The 16,357-nt window shown below is 61.1% G+C and overlaps 7 protein-coding genes across 7 annotated transcripts; 4 read left to right on the forward strand and 3 right to left on the reverse strand.

Annotated features, from left to right (window-relative positions):
• Window positions 1-21: 21 nt before the first annotated feature.
• On the forward strand, window positions 22-624 carry BXZ73DRAFT_77900 (uncharacterized protein; the record flags this gene model as incomplete). Its single annotated transcript, XM_048022750.1, has 1 exon — window positions 22-624. The coding sequence occupies one exon, from the start codon at window positions 22-24 to the stop codon at window positions 622-624; it is 603 nt and encodes a 200-aa protein (XP_047877430.1).
• A 214-nt stretch (window positions 625-838) lies between these two features.
• Window positions 839-2,491, reverse strand: BXZ73DRAFT_47710 (FAD-binding domain-containing protein; the record flags this gene model as incomplete). The annotated part of the gene is made up of 5 exons (XM_048019922.1): window positions 839-1,085; window positions 1,137-1,531; window positions 1,592-1,677; window positions 1,724-1,855; window positions 1,942-2,491. 5 exons carry the CDS (start codon window positions 2,489-2,491, stop codon window positions 839-841), a joined length of 1,410 nt encoding a protein of 469 aa, XP_047877431.1.
• Window positions 2,492-3,298: 807 nt separating this feature from the next.
• On the forward strand, window positions 3,299-4,538 carry BXZ73DRAFT_101828 (Aldo/keto reductase; the record flags this gene model as incomplete). Its single annotated transcript, XM_048015027.1, has 8 exons — window positions 3,299-3,344; window positions 3,406-3,493; window positions 3,550-3,641; window positions 3,702-3,906; window positions 3,964-4,030; window positions 4,083-4,211; window positions 4,275-4,324; window positions 4,382-4,538. 8 exons carry the CDS (start codon window positions 3,299-3,301, stop codon window positions 4,536-4,538), a joined length of 834 nt encoding a protein of 277 aa, XP_047877432.1.
• Window positions 4,539-4,656: 118 nt separating this feature from the next.
• BXZ73DRAFT_47598 (uncharacterized protein) lies at window positions 4,657-6,570 on the reverse strand (the record flags this gene model as incomplete). Its single annotated transcript, XM_048019908.1, has 2 exons — window positions 4,657-5,163; window positions 6,265-6,570. 2 exons carry the CDS (start codon window positions 6,568-6,570, stop codon window positions 4,657-4,659), a joined length of 813 nt encoding a protein of 270 aa, XP_047877433.1.
• Window positions 6,571-8,268: 1,698 nt separating this feature from the next.
• BXZ73DRAFT_47733 (uncharacterized protein) lies at window positions 8,269-9,089 on the forward strand (the record flags this gene model as incomplete). The annotated part of the gene is made up of 3 exons (XM_048019927.1): window positions 8,269-8,310; window positions 8,366-8,473; window positions 8,514-9,089. The coding sequence occupies 3 exons, from the start codon at window positions 8,269-8,271 to the stop codon at window positions 9,087-9,089; spliced, it is 726 nt and encodes a 241-aa protein (XP_047877434.1).
• Window positions 9,090-10,023: 934 nt separating this feature from the next.
• Window positions 10,024-12,354, reverse strand: BXZ73DRAFT_90282 (allantoinase; the record flags this gene model as incomplete). The annotated part of the gene is made up of 7 exons (XM_048025580.1): window positions 10,024-10,185; window positions 10,241-10,921; window positions 10,977-11,030; window positions 11,089-11,160; window positions 11,387-11,609; window positions 11,668-11,855; window positions 12,343-12,354. The coding sequence occupies 7 exons, from the start codon at window positions 12,352-12,354 to the stop codon at window positions 10,024-10,026; spliced, it is 1,392 nt and encodes a 463-aa protein (XP_047877435.1).
• Window positions 12,355-12,528: 174 nt separating this feature from the next.
• BXZ73DRAFT_47596 (uncharacterized protein) lies at window positions 12,529-13,340 on the forward strand (the record flags this gene model as incomplete). The annotated part of the gene is made up of 2 exons (XM_048019907.1): window positions 12,529-12,578; window positions 12,872-13,340. The coding sequence occupies 2 exons, from the start codon at window positions 12,529-12,531 to the stop codon at window positions 13,338-13,340; spliced, it is 519 nt and encodes a 172-aa protein (XP_047877436.1).
• Between the last annotated feature and the right edge of the window lie 3,017 nt (window positions 13,341-16,357).

Raw genomic sequence — 16,357 nt, forward strand, 5'->3', positions numbered from 1 at the left:
ACTGCATACTCACCCTCCGCCATGTCTACTTTAACCACTTCTCAGGCTCTGGCCATTCAGGCGCCTCTGCCGTCGCCCCCATCCGCCGTCGTGCTCTTCGCACGAATGCAGTTCCGCTACGAAAACAAAATCCTCGACGCCCAGGGAAAACGCTCGGTTTTCTGCGACGTCTACGACCTCATCATCCCGCCCACGTCGCCCCTCAAAGTGGGCACCTTCGTCCACATCTGCGGCGTTGGGCCCAAGGTCCCTCATCCCTGCCCCGTCCATCCGGGGCCCCACCGCCGCCGGGGTGCCGCGTGCGCCTGCGCCGTCACAGAGCAATTCTGCTACACCGCCTACGACGCCAAGATCTCTGGGTTCGTCAAGCTCGTCAACGTCCTTGACCAGACATGCATCGGGGATCAGCACAACAACGGGCCGATCGTTGAGTTTATGGTCGAGAACACGCACCCTGAGGCGAGCCAGGTGAAGCATGTCGTCGTCGCCGCGACGTGCATTCACGGGAAGACCGTCGCGGCAGACGCAGAGTGGGGCAGTGGGGCGGACACTCTGACGCCACAGCGGAACCCGATGCAGTTTATGGATTGGGAGATCAATATCGCTGTGCTCCCCGACTGGTGACTGGTGATGCTCGAACTGCTCAGCTCGTGGCGACAGAAGTTACTATGAGATCGACGGTAGAGACGATGGTGGAATCAGATGAGATGTTCAGTTCCGTCCGTGTACGCTAGACCTGCAGATTCAGTCAGCAACAGAGACAAGAACCTCACATAGCACACTATTCTATTCAAATACTGTACAACTGGTATGTGAACACTGCCTTCAAATCCTTCATTCAGTCAAAGATAGGCTCGATGACGACGCCCTTCGAGAACACCTTCTTGGGGTCATATTTCGCCTTAAGCCTCCGCAGACGCTCCAGGTGATCGCCCCACACGTCCTCCGGCCGTTCGCTTCCGTGGCACATGCTATACATCCACGGGAGCTTCTCGCCCGACAGCTCTGCGTTCCGCTCGCGCATGAACTCAGACAGCTCATCCGCAAACTTGCGCGCAGCTGGGACGGACTCGTCCGTGGTGGACCTAGATCGGCTTCAACACACGGGACCAGAGGAGGAAAACATGAACACGCACCTTCCCTGAACCGCAGCCCAGTAGTGCGGTGTCCGTACTCCGAGCGCGGCGTCATTTTTCGGCACTTTCACCAGAGCCGCGGGGCTCGTGATGTCGAAGATGACTCCAGACGCGCGGACGTCCTCGGTCTCGGTGAACTCCGCCCAGCGCTTGAAGGTCTCCACGAAAAGGGTTGGGTCGAGACGTGAGAGGAACGCGCCGCGAATGACAAGTCGCTTCGGTGCTTTCGCCATTCCAGCGTCTGCGGCATGCGAGAGAGTGTTCATGTCCGGGGTGGGGCCGACCTTTGCGACCACAGGCGCGACCCGGGTGCCGTTCATAAGGGGTTCAAGGACGGTGGTAGCGCGGGAGCCGTCGGTATCGTGGAAGACCTGGGGAATGACTACGACGCCGGGCTAGGAACACAAGAGGGCGTCAGGAAGACGAGATGCGAGAGAACGCACATGAATATCTACCTTAAAGTGTGGTGGTGCGCGAGAAAATTGGACCATCAACCTCTCTGCACCGGACTGAGTGCTCTGCCATTCCTGTAGAGCGCAAGCTTGACGTCAACTGCCGGAACGCACGGATCAACAAGAGGAACGGACATACGCTGAGTGTCTTGGCGAGGCTCTCCACGGCCGAGCCGGGGAACGCCATGAAGCCCGCCGAGATTGGCCCGACGGAAGGAAGGACTTTGAAAACGAACTCGACGACAATGCCGAACTGTCCACCACCGCCTACCCAGCGAATATAGGCAGCGTTCAGTCTTGGCGCGCGGGCAGGAGAGAGACACAAGTGATCCAGACTCGAAGTGGAGACTCACCGCGAATGGCCCAAAACAGGTCCGGCTCCTCCTCCCGACTCGTCTTGACGATGCGCCCATCCGCGAGCACGACCGTCGCGGCGAGCATGTTGTCGATCGTGAGCCCATACTCGCCGCTCAACGGGCCATAGCCCCCTCCCAGCGTGAACCCTCCGACCCCAACGAACCAGAGCGGTGATCCGACCACATCAACCTCCTCCTTTGCGGTGACCTCGTATACGTCGCCCCAAAGCGCGCCGCCCTGCACGGTGATGCTCTTCTTGTCTTCCGCGAGCGTGACGGCCTTCAGTTTACCGAGGTCGATGACAATGCCGCCCGCGGTGCTTGCCCAGGTGGACGAGTGCGCGCCGCCGCACTTGACCGCGATCTCGAGGGGTGGAGACTGGGATGCAGCGTGGGCGAGAACTGGGGGGATGTCGGCGTATGTTTCGGGCTGAATGATGTATCCAGCTGGGAGCGAAGAGAGGTCGGAAAGCCGTTTGAGGGCGTCGGTGTATGTCTCCCCGGATGCCGGGGTAAGGACGGTGGCTTGAATGCCCAGGTGTTCCATGGTGTTGGTGTAGCTTAGAGCAGTGAATAGGCTGAGATAGGCTGAGATGGAGGGAAATATCAGTATATAAGCACGTGAATAGGGCTGGATAACGAAGACCAGATGCGTGGGGCTAGCGTGGGCGGAAATGGTCTAGGGCATGCGAGAGCGTTCTACGCAGGCTTTTCGCACATCTTAGCGTCACCTTGACGTAGCCGTTCATGAACGGTCTATGCAGCTGTTATACAAGGCAAAAAAAGCTACCATCACCTGTAGTAGTGGTCCGAACCAAAGACGAAAGGCGGGAGTATGTCGGGGAAACGAGACGTTGGATGCAAAGTCTGAGGCACTCACTACAAAATTTCAGACAAGCAATATTTCTAGCGTTTTGCCGCTATCCTGATGATTGGATAGTGGCATATTGGAGACATAGAGAGTTTGCATGGTGGCAGTAGCAGAAAGAGGGGTGTCTGTATGCTTGGTACCAGGCGCCGGTACATGGCGTCGCCCATGACAGCTAAACGCCCGCTTGGGACTTGCTCTCAACGTCCATGTGTCCGTTGTCGACCAATCCATCTTCATCATCTCCTCTCTCGCACAAAAATTCCTCCCCAGAAGCTCACCCAACACACCAGTCATGCATCATGTCTGGAATTAGCTGCGTCCATGGCAACAGCTGCAGTACTTGGGTAATCAGGAGATGTATGTGGGTCGGTGATGATGTCAGCGATGTCAGCGATAGGAGCGTTTACCCACACTGCGTCTAGTATAAGATGCCCTTAATCCGTAGTCTTTGCACCTATCCTGTTCTCGCTCTCCTCAAACAACATGTCAAGGCTGATGATTGACTCGACTGTACACCTTCCTCGTTCCGGTGAGCCCAGTACATGCATGCGACTTCCAAGAGCCTGAAATGCTGACAAACCGATATCTAGGAATCGAGCTTCCTTTACTGGGACTTGGTGTGTTCCGCAATGAAGACCCCCAGACCGCGTGCCTTGCGGCTTTGAAGCGCGGGTACAGGTAGGTTGATCGGCATGCAAACCAATGCATTTCGACTGATTGTTTTGTGTACATAGGCACATTGACTCTGCGCGCATGTACTACAACGAAGCGCAGGTCGGTGAAGCCGTCCGCAATAGTGGTTTGCCCCGCGAGGAGGTGTTTATCAGTACGTGTGCATCCTCCGACCCGAGCCGAAACGAACCACCTAGCTGACGCCGTCCTACAGCCTCCAAAATAGGAAACTCAGAGCACGGTTACGAGCGCACCAAGGCCGCAGTCGTATCATCGCTCGGCAACTTCAAGTTCGCATATATCGACCTCATGCTCATGCACAGTGCCATGTCTGACAAGGAGCGCCGGCTCGGGTCCTGGCGCGCGTTGGTGGAGGCTAAGGCGGCCGGCCAGCTACGCTCCATCGGAGTCTCGAACTAGTGCGCGCCCATGTTCAGTCGATGTTCTTCTCGAGGCTTGCTTACAGCCTATTTCAGCAACGTGAAACATATGGAGGAGATCCGCATTGCAGGATACGAGATGCCAGACGTCAACCAAATTGAGGTAGGCGTCGTTTGGTATATTGGCCATGCTCCCTCTACTAACGCCGCTTCAGCTCCACCCTTTGTGCCAACAGAAGGAGATTGTAGACTACTGCAACCAGCACGGTATCGTGATTGAGGCGTACACCCCCCTCATTCGTGCAAGGTGGGACTATCCTGTGATCCTCGAAACTGCCGCCAAGGTGAGTGATAGTACAGTCTAAACAGTCATTCATTCCACCTCATGTTCGCACTCCTATTTTCAGCTCAACAAGGGTCCGGCTGAAGTGCTCGTTCGCTGGTCTCTACAGCGCGGGTATGTACTTCAATGGTCATCCCTCATGAGCTGTTTTCCGACGCGCATATTTGGCAGGTTCGTGCCCCTACCTAAGTCCTCAAACCCTGACCGCGTGGTTTCGAACGCCGACGTCTACGACTTCGAGCTCAGTGACGAAGACATGAAGCGCCTCGACGCGCTCGACCGCGGCCAGGCCGGCGCAGTCACCTGGAACCCCATCAACGTAGATTAGAAGCCTTTCCCATGTCCGTGTAGCAGGGTTCTGCAAATGTATAACAACCATTCCTACGCAATCTATTCGAGCCCCCTCCCCTTTGTGGTCCATATACACGCCTTCCGTTCACCTCCACTCAGTACACCCAAGGCACAAGCCTATACGGCGTCCTCCTCGCCCACCGCCCCCACTCCTCCCCGAACTCCTCCCGCATCATCCGATCCTCCTTCCCCGCCCGCCCACACAGCGCCACCGACACGGCCGTCATGTGCACCGCCAACGCCCGCGCGCCCCACCTCCCCGCCGCCGACCTCCCCACCGCGGTCCGCGCGAAGTACGAGCCCGGCCCGAAGAGATACAGCACGTTGCCCAGCGCGATGAGCGCCCACCCGGTGTAGCTCGGGTGCCGGGCGAGCGCGTACGGGCCCCCTGTGACGAGCTGGTGCCCGTCGCGGACCGCGAGCTGCCAGGTGAAGGACGCGCCGAGCGTGCGGTGGCACCACACGCGCGTGAGGCCGCCCGCGGCGGCGAGCAGCGAGGCGGCGAGGGAAGCGGCCGACGCTGCGCCACGCACGGATGGAGGCGGGAGCGGGGAGGATCCGCGGCCGCCGCGGCCGAGGGCGTGGAGGAGGATGGAAGCGGCCTCGGCGGCCGGGGTCGTGCACAGGAGGATCTGTGTGGGTGCGATAAGAGATGCGGGTGATGGGCGCGTGGAGGGTTTTGGGCGCGGTTCACGGGACGGGCACGCACCTTCACAATCACTGCGACAGCGGCAAAGAGGCGTGGGGCTTTGGTGAAGAAGTCGCCGGGGGCGAGGTACTTGAACTTGGCTGGTTGAGGGTCGGCTGCTTCGCTCTTGGGGGTTGGGGGTGTCATGCCTTGCCAGGTGTAGACGACGTGGCAAAGCAAGAGGGCGAACTTGGCGGTGAGGACAGTGGACGATGGAGGGATCAATGGCAGGGACATGGTACGTATGCTGTGGAATGTCTTCCTGGGGCACAGTTGAGCATCTCACTCATGTTATGGCCGCGGGGATGCGGAAGTAATATGGGCATAGCAGTGTCCCTAACCAACAGGACAAGGGTGACATACTGTGAGATTCGAAGCCTGTACTCTCAGGACCGTGAGTGCGCACTCGGCCTCATGCTTCCCTCCATCTCTGAATACCTGTTCCGGTACACTTCTGGAGGTATCCCGGTCAGTATGAGGGCTTTGAATCGGGCCATTAGTGGGTCGCCGGCTCACCGTCTTTCTCCCGAACTCGCACCTGTCAGTATACCCCAGGTATAAGGACATACGGCGTCTTCTTCGCCCACGCGTCCCATTGCGCCCCGAACTCCCTCCTCAGCACATCGTCCTCCACCTTCATCCTCGCCAGAAGCCGGTTGCAGAGCCATGCCAGGTACACCACGCTCGTGGCGGCGAACGCGCGCCCCACGAAGCCGTCGGCCGCGCCGGAAGCGATGAAGAGCGAACGCGGGCTGGCGAGGAGCGCGACGTTGCCCAGGCTCATGAGGACGAAGCCGAGGTAGCTGGGGTGGCGAGCAAGGGAGTACGGCCCGTCGGTGACAAGCTGGTGGCCTTCGCGGACGGCGATATTCCAGGTGAAGAAGCGGCCGAGGGTCTGGTGGCACCACGACCGGATCCCGCCGCCTGCAATGGCCAGCAGGCAGCCTCCAAGGGCGAGCCCGTCGATGCCGAGCGGCAGGGCGTCTGGGAAGGAATCCGCAAGGCTTGATGGGACGTATGAAGGGAAGGCGTGCACGAGGATCGCGGCCGCCTCGGCAACCGCGAGGCTGCACAAGCCGTACTGTATGTGGAGTCCATGAGACTGGCGCAGGACGGAGTAGGGACTGCAACTTACCTTGACACCAGCAAGAATTGGGGCGGTGATGGGCGTGTTCTCCGTCTTACTCATCCGTTCCATCTCCTCCTTGGCCGGCGGTTGCGTAGGAGGGGTCATGCCGTAGTACGAATATGTTGCGGTGGCTAGGAGGAGAGGGACCTTCATCAGAGGCGTCACGACGATTGGAGTGATCAGGATAGACATGACGATTGAAGGGAATGAGAGGTTGCGAGGAGAAGTGCAAACTCTCGCACACCGAGGATGCACCTTATGTAAAAGCCAAGTACATACAAACGGTACGGGGACCTCGGGGCTTACCTCACTGTCTGGCTCGTGTACGTCCAGCCGATGGCATTTGGCGTCGACTCTCTGATGAATGAATGGAAGATACAAGTCCCAGGGGCCATTCTTGCTTCTTAGAAGCCAACAGAACAACCAGAGGCGTGGATCAAGCCTGGGAAGAGTACACACAGTAAGTACTAGCAGAGCTATTACTTCGACAATTCGACGACAGTACCTTGGCAAATGATTCGACGATGATCGGGGCGCGCGCTCCATTTATTCGACAATGCAGTGAGTGTTCCTGGAAGTGCACCTCACCTGCCTGGACGCCTCTATAGTTTTGGGTCTCATATGTTGTTGAACGGAAGTAGAGTAATTGATGTGCAAGCTGTTAATGGAGAGGTGGACGAAGTTGGCTGCTAGTCTATCTGTTTGTTCATGTTTACGCACCACGTGGATCGGCCGACGAAAGTGAAACGCCGACCACTGTGGCAAGCTACCACCGTTCTGACCACACGCCGAGGCGACCATCTCTCTACATAGTGCCACATTAAAGCCGAGAGAAATACAAGTAAGGGTTTCTCTCGCCCATAGAAACCCATAGAAGTGCTTTTTCTGACTGCACGTGGAATTTTAATCCTTATAGCCTAACGGCTCCCAGAAAAGCCTGCTCCCAGAAAGATGGTGGCTCCGACGCACCACTGTTAATTGTCTGCTATTCGATTGTGTACGTCTGCTTCCTGCTTGTTTATCCCACAACTTGTTGCTTGGTGCTTCCTTTTGAAAGCTCTTCCAATCAGCAGAACTCCTCATACATGCGCGCATGCGCACGCAAGGGCGCTCTAGAACACCTATTACGCAACTCACGGATTACAATCCGCTCCAATTCCGCGCGGCGCGCACACCCACGGCAAGGGATTGCTTCGATTGGGGGAACTTGGCCCGCGCACGTGCATACCCACGCCCTCGTACGTCGGGCAAGGGATTGAATAAATGTGAGCAAACATACCGCCGATAGAGTCACGAGTCGCTCAAATTCTCCTACTACAGAGTGCAGTAAGTTTCAACGGCAGGGAGCGTCACCATTTTTGACGTCGTCTTTTTTAGAAGCGTTCACACGAACAATACACCCCGTCGTAGTGAATGGGAGCGTCTTGAGTTCCTCGAAGACTTGACTGTCCCAAACTATAAATCGCTCTTATCGGGGGCGCGACCTTCCCGTCCATGTGGACATGCAATCAACGCCATTCATTTGTATTCGCACTTAAACTCTGTGGTTGTCACCAGTGAGTTGACGGGTGGCCTGCTTAAAGCCGCCGACCGCTGACAAAGGGCCACCTCGCCTGCCGCCATTTGTATACACCGGATTCATCGACCACAGCATTTCAGGCGGGCCAGTGCGCTTGGATCCTGTTTTGAAATACGCAGAGTCCGTGCCTTTTGCGTCTGCTTCGACAAAAGCCTTCACAAAAGCCATCAGGCCTCAGGACCAGCAGAGGCAGCCCCACTCCGGGTCGGGGAACAGGACGAAGGAGGTATAAATACCTGTCATGAGAGGCGACGAAGCCTGAAATCTATTCCCAGCGTCCCACAGTACCAGCTTCGCCAAACTCCACGACCATGTCTGTCAACACGGAACGCATCACTTTGTATTCTGCAGTTGTAAGTGTATCCCCACGTATGCGCTGCCCGAGGATCCTGACGACCATCCTTCCAGAACTCGCCCTTCCCTCGCCGAGTGGCTATCGCCTTGGAGGAGATCGGTGTTAGCTATGACGTAATCGACCTGAACTTAGTCGAAAAACCCGATTGGTATCAGGAGAAAGTCACCTCTCGCGGCCGTGCAAGTGCTTTCTTCCGAGCAGCATCCCTCGCCCCATACTCACCCACATCACCCCACCCAGGTCCCCTGTCTGGTTTACGGCGGCCCCAAACTGAGTCCAGACCAAGCGCCCTCCCCAGACGCCGTCAAGCTCATCGAGTCCGTCGTGATCCTCGAGTTCCTCGCCGAGGTCTTCCCCTCCGCCGGCCTGCTCCCCGCGCCGCCCAAGACCCGCGCCCACGTCCGCCTCTTCATCGCCACCGCCGACGCCCACTTCCGCCCGTGCCTCTTCGGCGTCGTCAGCGGCGGGCCCGCCGCGCCGCTCGTCGCGATGCTCGAGGAGCTCCAGGCGTTCCTCCCCGCCGACAGCGGCTTCGTCGCCGGGCAGTGGAGCATCGCCGAGGCCGCGTTCCTCCCGCTGCTGCTCACGCTCCGCGTGGTGCTCAGCATCCCGCCGCCCGCGTCCGCGCCTGCTGAAATCGCCGCGTTCTTCGCTGCGCTCGACGGGGACAGGCTCGCGCGCCTCCGGAAGTACGAGGAGGACCTCATGGCGCGCAAGAGCACCAGGACGGTGTGGAACGAGGCGAGTGCGACCCGGGTGCACGGGGACGCTTGTTGACGTGCGTTGCGGTTGTAGGAAATCGCCCGTAAAGTCCAGACCGTATTCTTGACGCGGCTCGCTCAGACGCAGGCGGTGGGGACGCGCTCTTGAATGGCCGATGCTGGTACAAGGCGGGAGCGGCGAACGGATTGGGCCATGAGAAGTAGCTTACCCGTCCGCATGCGAAGTCACATCGAATTCCGAGTTCAAACTGTCTTTTCCCGCCCGGAAATGTGAGAGGCCGAGGGGGTGCTTCGGGCACGCGAGAGCGTACTGAAGATGTAGGACGCTGTGGGTGCTCCCCGACGATTCGCGCGCGGGCGCAAACCGACTTTCGAGCCGCCACTCATGCGGGTGGCCAGTTACCAGTAAAGATAGGGTCAATCATGGCATGTGTGCCGACGTTTCATGGAAGAAAAGAGGCACAAAACCATAGAGCACGGCTCGACGGTGGGCTGTGCGGCGATCTCCACCTCGATCGTGGCCACGCGAACGCCCCAATCATTTTTGGCCGTCAGCTCTTCTCGATCATGACCTGCTCCTGTCCGTCGAATCTCGGAGGCGATCAAAGGCTCTCTCGCGTGGCTGAAACGTAGGGGCGCCCGAACTTAGCCGACGCGGCGCGACATATCCCAACAGAACGATCGATCCATTCATACTACAGACAGGTACCGTCCTCCGTGACCCGCATTGCTGGCTGGTCGTGTTTTCTGGGCGAACACTTCGATTGACATTATTTACTGGGCTAGTTCATCACGTTCGGTTCGTCTTTCAGGGTTCGCGGCGGCATGTCGATTAGGCAGAGCCAAAAAAACAGGGGCCAGTCTCCCTCTTTTAACGCCCTCGGAGGGGCCGATTTCGACGGTTAGAGCGACCAAGTAAAGGATGCAGTGCACACATCTACCGAACACATCTTACAATCATACTTCTCAGTATACACTTCACATTCCGGCTAGAGAAGCACGCCCACAGGCTCAAGCCCCTTGAACCCATCCGCTTCCGCGGCGTTGTAGACCATCTTACCGCGCACGAACGTCTTGAGCACCTTCCCGGTCAACTCGAGGCCCTCATACGGCGTCAGCTTGTTCTTGAAGTTCAGCGACTCCTTCGTCACCTGTCCCACCCGCCCCATCAGCACCCACCCACACCCCTCTCCCGCGCACACGCACCTGGAACGTCGCGTCCGGGTCCCACACCACCAAGTCCGCATCGAACCCCTCTGCGATCCTCCCTTTCCTCTCCGCGAGCCCCGCATGCCTCGCCGTGCGCACGCACAGCCACTCCACGATGCTCTCAATGCCAAACCCCCGCCTGCGCGCCTCCGTCCACAGCAGCCCGAGCCCGAGCCCGAGCGTGCTGATCCCGCCCCACGCGCGCATCACGTCCCCGTCCTCGGTCCGCTTCAGCGCCGCGACGCACGGGCTGTGGTCGCTCACCACGCAGTCGACGGTGCCGTCCGCGAGCGCGGCCCAGAGCGCGTCGCGGTTCGCCTCGTCGCGGATCGGCGGGCAGCACTTGAACTCGGGGCGGCCGCGCGGGACCGCGCCCGCGGCGAGCGCGAGGTAGTGGAAGCACGTCTCGACCGTGAGCGGCAGGCGCGCGGCCTGGGCGGCGCGCACGAGCGGGAGCGCCGCGGCGGCGGAGAGGTGGACGACGTGGAGGCGGAGCGCGGGGTGCTGCGCGTGCAGGCGCGTGATGAGCGCGATCGCGGCGACTTCGAGCGAGGGCGGGCGGGAGGCGAGGAAGGTCGAGTAGAGCGTGGGGTCTGCGGGCTCTGCGGGCTCTGTGGGGGCCGCGGGCGCGGGCGTGGTCTCGAGCTCGGCGTGGAAGCAGAGCACGGTGGAGGTGTCCTGTGGGCGGAATGGCGGTGAGCGGCGGCGCGGCGGTGCGGGGGAGGAGGCGTGCCTTGATCTCGTCCATTGCGAGGCGGAGGTCACTCTCGTTTACGCAAGGGAACTCCTGTGGCGGGCGTTGCGTGGGTGAGTTTCGGCGCGTCCGACGGATGGAAGTAACCGACGTCGACGCCGCTCTCGATGAGAAAGCACTTGAAGCCCTTGACACCCGCGTCAATGAGCGGCTTCAAGTGTGCCTGTGAAGCAACACTGTGGTCAGCATTTGGAGCGCACGTATAATCGTGTCTCATTCAAGTGTCGAGCGGATCTAGAAGGGGGCATCGCTGATTGTTATGAGTGAATGTCACTTTCTGGATGGTAGGACCGCAACGTCCCATGCTTTCTCGCGAATACCGCAGCTATATGCGACATCTAACCCACGGGCAGTGCATGTAGGTGGACCATCGAGAACAGCATACCCACCTGGTTTCCAGGAATGACGCCGCCCCAGAAAGCGACATCAGTCCAGCATTGGCCACGGGCGGCGGCGCGCTTCTCTTCCAAGTTGGCCACCGTTGTGGTGGGCGGAATGGAATTGAGGGGCATGTCGACGACGGTCGTCACACCGCCGGACGCGGCCGCGCGCGTGCCCGTCCAAAAGCCCTCCCAGTCGGTGCGCCCGGGCTCGTTGAGGTGGACGTGGGCGCTGTGGGAGGCAAGGTGGGGCTGATTAAACCTGGGCGGGGCGGGAAAGCGGTGCTTACTCGACAATGCCTGGGAGGATGTACTTGTCTGCGGCGTCAAGCCAGTCCGCATCGGTGGTGTCTGGGAAGTCGGTGCGAGCACTGGTGCCGTCGCGTACCTGGGTGATCTTCCCCGTCTCGGCATCGACAATCACAGTCGCGGGGCGAGGCTGTCCGTCGAGGATGACGTTAAGACCGGTGAAGATGCGCTGAGGGGGCATTGAGGACGAGGTGGAAAGGAGACAGGAGGTCTTATCTCGATTGGCCCAAAGAGGCAGCTGGTGTTGTGGCCCGAGGCAGTCCGCCACGCGTCTGCGCGGATGGGAAAGTGGATGGTGATCGCTCGGCAGCTGATGGGCGCGGCCATCGGCCCGCCCTCGTCCTCCTCCTCTGCCTCTCCGTCGATGGCCACCGCTCGCTGTTCACCGCTACGGTGGCCAGCGGTGGCCAGCGCGCAACATTCGCGGAGAAACCGAGGCTGTCGAGACGCGTCCGGACTCGCCGGCGTCCGAAGCGCCCTCTCGCCATCCCTGGGAAAATGATGCTTCGCCTGTGCCCGGCGAGCGATCAGGCCCGGCGCACTTCCCATCCTCTCCTCTGCCCGCCTCATAGACCACCTCGCCCACCCCAGGCCCTCGACCACTCTCGACCTCCGCCTCGCGCTTGCCCCATGTCAAAATACAGCGGCTCCCCCACATTACCGCCCATCCCAGCCGACGTCGTCGACTCCGCCGTCTACGTCGGCCCTCCACGCATATACACATGTCTCGAGTGCGGTATACGAATAGCCCACACCTCACGGATCGTGTCTACCGTGCGTACCCCATACCTGCTGCGATCCTCGCATCTCTTGGCTGGGTCCTGACCGGCTACTCCGGCTGAATGCAGGCGTATCGCGGACACGCCGGCAAAGGTGTCCTCCTCTCTGAAGTGTGCGTCTCTCAATCCTTCTCTACCTACCCCCTCTCTGCGTTGCACATTCTCCATGTTTCCACCCCACACAACTCGTCCCCCTTCTCCCCATGTCCCCTAACCCCACTCGTCCACCGTTTGCGCGACCGATACTGACCTCATCTTCGATCGGTGGCGTCCCTCTCCATTCTCCTCTATTGCTATCCTTCGCAACCCTCGATGCTTTCCGACGCCTCTTCCGCGACCTCGCGCCTTCCCACAACCTCCCCACACCACCCGCCTTACCTCCGCACCCGCCCGTGCCTGACCACAGTCGCAACGTCTCCCTCGACCCGCCCAGCATCCAGCTCATGGACTCGGGCGCGTACACGATCCAAGAGTTCATCTGCAAGACCTGCGACGCCTACCTCGGCTGGAAGTTCGCGCGCGCGCACGACTCCCCCGAGCGCTGGAAGGAGGGCCACTTCGTGCTCGAGCTCGACCTCGTCGCCCCCCTCGACGACGACGGCTCCTTCCCCCCGGGCCCGCCCGCCACCGCTGCCGCGGCCGCCGCGCTCCTCAACCAGTCCATCATCCCCCTCCACAAGCGCACGATGTCCGGGCCCGTCGGCGCCGGCCCGGGAGCTAGGCCGATGGGGCCCAGGCAGAGCGTGCGGAGTCTGCAGGCGGCGCCGAAGTCGACCGGGCCGCCCCCGCCGCTACCGCAAGCACGGGCGAGCGCGGGGATGGGGAGGCCGGGAGTGGAGGACTTTGAGGACGGGCCGTTTTGGACGCCACGGTGAGCGCGACAGTGTGGCTCTCGTTCTCGGCCCGTCGGGCACGGGCGTATGGTGGTGGTATGGGGGCGTGATGCTCGTGTTATCTACTGATACCCCCGCGGGCGTGGTGCGGGGCCGGGGTGCGTGTGTTCGCCGCTGCTATCTTACTGCTCACGCTGTATTTTGTACATCGCTTAATTCGCCGTGCTATCGGTATGTACCCGCAAGTCGCATTGCCGCGACATACCCCTCCGTTCGCTCCGAAGCTCTCACGTTTGCTGCGGTCTTCCAACATGCCCGGATTCGCGTCCTCCCCACGAACGACAGCCCTGACGACACTGGCTTCCGACCCCGTCGGACACATGGGGCGACGGGCGCACTGGAGAAGACTGCAAGCCTTGGATGCCGGCAATGTGCATCTCAATTGGCGCCCTACGCTGCTTATTCGTTTTGAATGTCGGCGGCAGTCGATATGGCAACCCACACGACGCGGTTCTGCACATTCGCGCTTCGGGTGCCGTCAGTGCTTTGTGCTCCGGTGAGTTCCATCAAATGTTTAAGCTTGATCGTTGACGTCCCCGTCCTGCATCATCTAGCATCGGGTTTTATTCAGCGTCACGACCATCTGGCAGGATGCCTCGCGTTCCACCTCGGCAGGACCCTCGCGCGCTCGAGGGCTGAAGCACCGATAAGCCGGCTTCCCCAGAGCTTTAGTTGACACGTATGTCAGGCGGTAAGTTGCGGCTGCATCGTGCTGGCTGCGGTGGTATCTGTGGCAGATCGGCCCTCCGTCGTTAATGAAACCTGACGGTGAAAGCCGCGTTCCGATCTGAATCGCTGCACAGGCAAATCGTTCAGACGACGAGGACGATCGCCGGGCTGGTTGCTCTCTCAGTGGAAGTATTTGTGACACATCGACGCGGTCACGACGATAGCCTCCTGATCGTGCATTGTGATACTTGCACGCCGATCGTTGACAAAACGACCGTCGGTGTGTCCTTGCGCACATGCACAGCCTATCGTACTCTCGAGGCCCGGCAAGTCCCGGCGAACGCTCACTAGCACTCGCCGACCTGCCGGCATCCCTGCCAAAGTAGGTGCTGTTCGCTCCGTCTCTGCACCTGCTAACCTAGCACTGTAGAGCACTCCCCCGAACGGCGAAGCTCTCGAAGCGCAGCGCGCTGCGCCTGCGCGCGCCGGAGCGCGGCGGCCCGGCCGCACATCACTCGCGAGATGCGCACGCATCAGCTCGCGAACCTGCGGCCGCACGACACCGAAGCGCGGCCCTGCGCGCAATGACCTCACTCCTCCCTCGGGGGGGGGGCTTCTCGACGGTGGCGGCGGCGGGGGCCACGACGACGACGAAGACGACGACGATCGGGATCCTGCAGGGGCCCCCTCGCGGCGAGAAGGCGCCGCGTGCGCAAAGGGGCGAGGCGGGGCGAGGAGCGGGGGGGAGGGGGTTAACGTACGTCATGATAGACGCGCGGGCCCAGATGTTCGAACGTTCAGTTCGGGGAGCGGCGTCGTGCGCTGGTTTTGCGCTCTGGCCAGATCTGCGGTGGCCGTCCGCGTCAGAGCTGCAGAGCGGTTTCGACCCGAGCGTTCCTGCCAGCGCGGTCGCGGTCGCGGTGCGTGCGCGTGCGCATGTGGCTCGCCGCACCGGCGAGCACACGCGCTCGCGGATCTGAGCTGCGCGACGACCCTCCCGTACGCGATGCAGCCCCTGCCGGCGACCCAAGTTCGCCGTGCCCGCCGCTCCCCCCGAGCGCGATCAGACCGTCGCGTCCGACCTGCTGCTTCCGGCAAGTGGTAGGACCCACAGCTGGATCCACAAGTGCGGATGTCGTCTGCGCCTACGTGCGTGGCATCCCCTCCCCGAGCACGCACACCCCCCTCGCGGTCTCGCTTCTCGACGTCCGACGTCCGACGTCCAACGTCACCGGCGACCGCGAGCGCTCCCCCCGTCGAGCTGGATCCAGGCCCGCCGTCCCCCGGACGTCTAGACGCACCCGGCATGCGGACGTGCGCCACGCAGGGCCGCGCTGCTGCTGCCAGGTACCGTCCCGTCGCCCGCCACGCAAACGCAAAGCCTCCGAGCCTCGCGAGCGGACCCGGGCGACGGACAGGCAGCCCTGCGACGTCGGACCGTGCGACGCGCGGACTCGGGCTTGGACTCGGACTCCGGAAGCTCGCGGGGAGCCCGATCGCCTCGATCGCAGGGGCCGCATGCGCGCCCGCACGCGAAGGGACGGGCTGGAGGCGTCGCGCAGCTGGCGGTGTTTGAGTCCGGCGGGCGCTGCGGCTGCGCGTCGTATATTGCGCGAGGGGGGGACGGCGCCAGGGTCCAGAGTCGAGGCGGGCGACGGGGCAGCGGTCGTTCATCTGCATTAATCATGGGGGGCACGGGAGGAAGTGGACACCCAGCTGCGTCCGTGCACGCATTTAGATGTGGGTCGGGGCTCGGGTTTGTCTGCACATGCCAGCGCGACGCTTGTTTGATCGACGCATCACGCGAGCGAAGCCCGTCCGTGATACATGTCGCTCGTCGGTAAATGCGGCCGGGGCGAGACTCGGGACGGCGGCGAGGTCGATCACGAGAAGGCGTTCGATTCGAGCTGCGTCGGGGAGACGCGAGCGTGGCACGGTGCCTAACGAACGTAAGACGCCCAGGGTGGCGTAGTCGAGTGCGAGCGACGTCGGCTGCGAACGCAGCGGACGCAAGCCGTCCCCCACAGCCCGAGGACGAATTGGGTGACGAATTGGGTGTGTGATTTTGACAAGAGCTCGCTCGCGGGGGACCTGGGGATGCGCATCACCGGAATGTGGCGAGGCGCTGATAAGGTAAAGGCTGGCGGCGGCCTCTCAGCCACCAACATCGAGGGTGAGCTGCCAGGACGGAGTGCAGGCGGGAGTGCGTACGCGAGACAGGCGGGAGAGCGGTATTGCAGAGCGCCGCGTTCCAGGCGGGGCGTGGCGATCTTTACGTTCCTCTGGTGAGCACCCCAGGCCCCCGGCACGTCCCCCCAGTTGAAATGTCG

Source organism: Epithele typhae, assembly GCF_022376455.1.
Source record: "Epithele typhae strain CBS 203.58 chromosome Unknown BXZ73scaffold_27, whole genome shotgun sequence".
Classification (NCBI taxonomy): domain Eukaryota; kingdom Fungi; phylum Basidiomycota; class Agaricomycetes; order Polyporales; family Epitheliaceae; genus Epithele; species Epithele typhae.